At 33.9% G+C, this 6,154-nt stretch overlaps 1 protein-coding gene across 1 annotated transcript; it reads right to left on the reverse strand.

Annotated features, from left to right (window-relative positions):
* Window positions 1-2,873: 2,873 nt before the first annotated feature.
* On the reverse strand, window positions 2,874-4,008 carry LOC127086056 (probable aquaporin NIP-type). Its single transcript, XM_051026734.1, has one exon. It carries the CDS (start codon window positions 3,887-3,889, stop codon window positions 3,071-3,073), a length of 819 nt encoding a protein of 272 aa, XP_050882691.1. The 5' UTR covers window positions 3,890-4,008; the 3' UTR covers window positions 2,874-3,070.
* Window positions 4,009-6,154: the final 2,146 nt, after the last annotated feature.

The following is a 6,154-nucleotide window of genomic DNA, read 5'->3' on the forward strand; positions in this document are numbered from 1 at the left end:
GAAGGTATTTTGGGATGAAGTTGTTGTGACTGCAGTATACCTGATAGATAGGTGTCCCTCGACTGCCTTGAGGATGAAGACACCTGAAGAAGTTTGGTCGGGTCATCCACCAAATCTCGACAAACTTAGAGTATTTGGATATCTAGCCTATTCTCACATTAGGCAAGACAAGGTCAAACCTAGAGCTTTGAGAAGCATGTTCATGGGGTATCCTGACAAAGTAAAATCCTATAGGATATGGTGCCTAGAAGCAGAAACAACGTTCAAGAAAAATGATGATGCTAGTCGAAATGCAACGATCTTTGAAGAAGAGCTGGAACATGAAGAGATTCCTATTGAGGTGGAGCATATTGATGCTTATTTGCATAACTCATATGAAATCGAAGAAGAAGCACAAGTTACTGATGAAGATGAGGAGGCTGAAAATAACTACCTGCTAGCAAGAGACAAGTCAAGAAGAGTCATCAAGCTACCTCAAAGAATTGGTTATGAAGATCTCATAGCATTTGCATTAATCTATGCTAGTAAGGCACTAGATGAAGAACCTATAAATTACAAGGAAGCTATAAAGGGTCAGATCAAGACTGAATGGATGAAAGCCATGGATGAATAGATGAAATCTCTTCATGATAACCTCACTTGGGAGCTTATTGAGAAACCTGTTATAGCCAAGTTAGTCAGATCTAAATGGATTTTCAAGATTAATGAAGGAATCGAATGATTGATGTCGAAGAGATTTAAGGAAAAGTTGGTTGCTAGGGGGTTCACTCATAAAAAAAGGAGTCGAATTCAATGACATGTTCTCACCTATTGTAAGTCATAGATCCATTAGAATGTTGTTAGCCATGGTGGCGAAGTTTGACTGAGAACTTGAACAAATGGATGTAATAACAACCTTCTTGTATGGTGATCTAGATGAAGCAATCCTGATGAGGCAACCTGAAAGGTATGCAGAAAAGGGAAAGGAGGATTATGTGTGCAAGCTGAATAGGTCTTTGTATGACCTGAAACAGTCCACTCGATAGTGGGATAAGAGATTTGACAAGTTCATGACACACATAGGTTTCACTAGGAGTTTTTTCGACCACTGTGTTTACTTCATATTTTGACTTGGAAGTTCATTTGTTATTCTGTTGCTTTATATGGATGACATCCTCATAGCAAGCAATAATGTCGATAATGCAATAAAGGTGAAGGTTGAACATGCATAGGGAGTGCCACTAGGATTCTTGGGATTGATATCTGGAGAGATAGAAAGCAGTTGAGATTATGCTTATCTTAAGAGACATGTCTGAAGAAGATTTCCCATAAATTTGGTATGTCGAATTCAAATTTTGTTGTAACACTGAGAAATCCTCAATTCAAGTTGAGTACGACTCAAAGTCCTAGTACTGAAGTCGAAAGATCTTATATGAATAACATTTCGTATGCTAGTATAGTAAATTCTTTGATGTATGTTATGGTCTGTACGAGATCCGACATAGCGTACGGAGTGTTCCTTGTAAGAAAGTATATGACTAATCATGGGAAGGCACACTAGCAAACTTTAAAGTGAATTCGGAGATACATGAAAAGATCCCTTAGTAGCGTCTTGGTTTATGGTGGAGCCACAAGTGATGGTGAAGCCGAAGTCGGAGGATTTGTCGACTCTGACTGTGCATGATGTATGGATACCGGATAATATCTTTTTGGGTTTAATATCACTATGTTTGGTATAACAATTAGTTGGAAAGCTTCTCTTCAGAAGTTTGTTTCCTTATCAACCACTGAAGGTGAATATATTATCCTCCCTAAAGCTGTGAAATTAGCATTGTGGCTTGAAGGGTTTGCTAAGGAACTGAAATTTCAAGGTTAAGTTATCACTGTTAAACATAATAGTCAAAGTGCCATACATATGTCGACGAATTCAACCTATCATGAGAGAACAAAGCACATTGATGTTAGGTTACATTTCGTTCGGGAGAAAATCGAAAGTGGAGAACAAAGTGATGAATGTTTCGACAGATCACAATGCTGCAGATATGATTACCAAGTCATTTTCAAGTAGCAAGTTCTTCCATTGTATTCAGTTGATAAAGCTGCATGATGAAAGCTAGTATGTTCCCTTAATGTTGTAGAGTTTGTTCTAAGGTGGAGATTTGTGGTATTTTGGATCAAACTCTAATTTAGACAGGGATAACTTCATGTTTCGATAGAGTTGTGCATGTTGTATTCGAAGTCTGTTCAAGCATGCAGGAGTCAAAGATCTGTGTATTGTAGTCGAAGCATGTTATAACATGCAGTTGTATAAGCCAGCTTGCTTAAGTTAGCTAGCGCTTAAGTTAGTTTAATGTTTAAGTTAACTTCTAGTTTATAAATAGACTTCTCTCTCAAGTTGTTGAGAGAAAGTTAAGTGTTGGTTGTTGTTATTCACTTGTAACTTTTTGCCCTAATTGAAAAAATAAATAGAAAAACGGTTTAATCAATTATTCTTCTTCCCTCTTCTCTCCCTTTCGTAAAATTAAAAGAATTTTTTGTATCGTTTGAAAAAACTCAATCTTTCTTTCTAGATTGTTTCGTTTCTAATGCGGAGTTTGTCACTAATCTAACGACTAATTACACTCATAAATCTTAAGTGGTGAAGTAGAAAACTCGAAACTGAAATTCAAATATTTTTGCTATAAAAAGGTCACGTTCCTATAACCTCACCCACCCTTCAAATATAGATTTAAAATCTTTTTTAATACTCTCTTGATCATTCAATTTGTGAATGATATTATATGCATTATAACTAGACAAATTTTCACTCTAATTTATTTGATAGAAAGAAAAAACTGTGATAAATACAAATACTGTCAAACAAGTCTAGTATCATAAATATAACACTAAAAATGAAAACTAAACCAATATAAATAGATATTTTAACATAGAATGCAATAATATTTTATTACATAAAAACTAAACAACTTCAAAATAGATAAAATAAAACAAAGCAGTCTAAAACCCTAATTACTGTCATTTCCATAAAACAAAGAAAACTTATATCCATAAATCAACTTCAAAATAAAGAAAACATTGATGCACCCTTAAATCAACCTATATTTATGCTCCTCAATGGTTCTTTTGCTGTTAAATCTGAATTTGGCTTTTCTGTTGTTATTTCTGAAGCCGGCGTTTCAGCTGTTTTTTCTGCCCTTGGTTTGTATACAGATCTAAGAAAGTTATACACAAGTGCTCCAGCTATGGCTCCAAGAATAGGACCAACTACATATATCCATAAACCTTTATAAATATGCACCACAATTGCAGGTCCAATACTTCTTGCTGGATTCATAGATGCACCTGAAACAGGTCCAGCTATAAAAAGATTCAACGTTATCGTCATTCCGACCGCAATACTCGCTGAATCATCCACCGCTCTATCGTCTGTTGTAACAGCTGAAATAACAAACATTAACAGAAAACTGATAATGAATTCCACAGCTAAAGATTGGCCGCTTGATCCAACCGGCACAGTTCCGAAATAAGATTTTGGTGTAATATCAAACATTAAAGATAATGTTAAACTCGCAAGTGTTGAACCGAGTAACTCAGCAGCAATGTAAAGTGGAGCTTCGATGATTTTGATTCTGCGAAAGATGGCCCAGGTTATCGTCACCGCGGGGTTGAAGAGTCCTCCGGAGATATGGCCAACAGAATAACACATAACGGTTACAATCAAACCCCAAGTGATACATATCCCTGGAAATGTTATGGAGCCATAGATTTTGTCCACTGCTACAACACCGCACCCTGCAAATACAAGAAAGTATGTACCGATAACTTCTGCAATAACCTTTTGTATTAAGGTTATTGCACGGTTTGATGAACAACAAAGTTTCATGACAGAATAGTTGCCTATGACTGCCATTGATGCTAATTCTCAAGTCAGTCACATGTATTTGGAATAAGGTGATAATTTGGAGATAAGGTGATATATATATTACACAAAGTATACCAAAAATAGATAATTTGGAGATAAGGTGATGTGTTTGAATAGTCAGCTAGTATTCGTTATAACGAATTTTACACTATTATTGTTATAAAATAGTAGATATTTTGATTTTGTGTGAAGGTCTTTTTTTATAACTAGTTTTGTTTCATTCGAAATATAGATATTTTGTGTCATGTTAACGTAGGGTTTATTTTGTCAATATTATTTGAGATAGTAACTAAATAAGTTTTCACCTGTTTTTTGTTAACGTTTTCCAAGTTGGGAAATGTTATTGCAAATAACATCATACATCCATGAATATATAAAAGTCATTTTAAGGAGTATAAGATATAATCTTCTAAAATATGAGACCTCTTCTTTCTCATAGATTCCCTCCTTTGAAAATATAGAGGATAATTTGTGGTGGTATAGTCTGATATTTAAAGGGTGAAGACAAGTACTGGTAAAAGTTTGTGAGTAGATATATGATGCACATCTGAAGGAAATATACGTTTTTTTGTGTTTAGAGAAAATGTGTGGGAATATTAGAGGTTTGAATAGCAACTTGATAGGTAAGAGAATTATTTATGGAAGAGAGAATTTTGTATTTTTGCTTGATACAAAAGTGTGAGATTACATCTCTATTTATAGTACTCTAAGGAGAACTCTAGACACACTAATTCTAGAGAGGTCTCAACTCTAGATATTCAAAGAGTATTTTAGAAAATATCACAATCCTAAAAAATATCTAGACACTCAAAATACTACAAGACTTTTCTAGAGACGTTATCCAAAATAAATTAAGCCCAAAATAACTAAGTCCAAAAATCAAATAATAAGGTTAGACCCAAATCAAGTTTAATATTTCAACATCCCCCCTTAAACTTTATTTGTGACTCCAAGCATATTCCTTAGCTTCATGAAAGTTTCCAACTTGAGTGGCTTGGTGAAAATGTCGGCAACTTGATCTCTAGACATCACATACTTCAATTTCACCGCTTTCTTCCCGACGCATTCTCTTATGAAGTGGTAACAGGTGTCAATGTGCTTACTTCTTTCATGAAATACAGGATTCTTTGTCAACACATATTTCGACAGGATCTTCTTGTGGCATTTTTAATTCTTTCAACAAATTCCTTAGCCAAATTTCTCAAAGGTAGACTCAATGTTTGTGAAAGCTTGCCAAGCATAAAAAAAAAGAGATTATAGTTGCATGTCTTTTCTATCCGGTTATTTTGTTGTTTGTCTTATCGCTTTCATTTATGTATTTATTTTGATTCGTTGAGTCTCCTTCATGATTTCATTTCTTATGTTTAGCATGCTTAAAACTATGGTTAGATTTGATCTTAACCTAAATGCTCTTTGATCAATAGCATATGATAATCAAATGAAATCCCCTTGTGTTTTTGAAAAAGTTTGATTCAAGGTAAAATCTCAAAAAGCGTTTGAAAACTTGAAAATTTGAGATTTTACAAGATTGATTCGAATCAGATAGTTTTACACTGAATTCGTGATTCTTATCAAATTGGACAGTAGCTCAACTCAGCAATTTGATCCTGATCATATTTTTCACTTGATCTTGATCATTTTCCCTAGAACATATTTTGTCTGATTTGATTCGAAACAGAATTTATACATGATCCGAATCAATTTTATTTTTCACAAATCATGGTTGATTTTATTTGATTTGATTCAAATCAAACTATCAACATGATCCAAATCAAATTAATTTTCTTAAAAATCATGTCAGTTCTGGGTCATTTGATTCGAATCACTTTTTGTTCTTGATTCAAATAAGAAGGCTTGTGATTCGAATAACGTATTCCTTGACCCGAATCAACTAACATATTTTCAAGATTTGGGTATTTCTTTCATTTTTTCTCATTTGATTCAAATCATTTTTTTCTTGATTCGAATCTAACTACCTCTTTTCGACCATTTTGTGTGCTTCATCTCAAGCACATATAAATCATTTTATGTCATCATTCAAACATAACATACATCATTCTATTAATATTTTTCAGTTTGATTTTGTGTGAAAATCAATTTCCTCAGTTTTGAATGTTGAAAGTCTTGTTACGAATTTCTCACATCTTCAACTTCAATTGACATCATATTTGTTAATTTGAGTTGTGAAATTGATCGAATGAGGCACGTACTTGAAACTAACCGTTCTTGGAGATCTTGTCGAGTTTTAAGGTT

This window comes from Lathyrus oleraceus, chromosome 5 (assembly GCF_024323335.1).
Source record: "Lathyrus oleraceus cultivar Zhongwan6 chromosome 5, CAAS_Psat_ZW6_1.0, whole genome shotgun sequence".
Lineage (NCBI taxonomy): Eukaryota > Viridiplantae > Streptophyta > Magnoliopsida > Fabales > Fabaceae > Lathyrus > Lathyrus oleraceus.

Bases quoted from the DNA above. Each gene is read 5' to 3' on its own strand.
- LOC127086056 (XM_051026734.1), bottom strand. From the start codon at position 3,889: ATGGCAGTCATAGGCAACTATTCTGTCATGAAACTTTGTTGTTCATCA.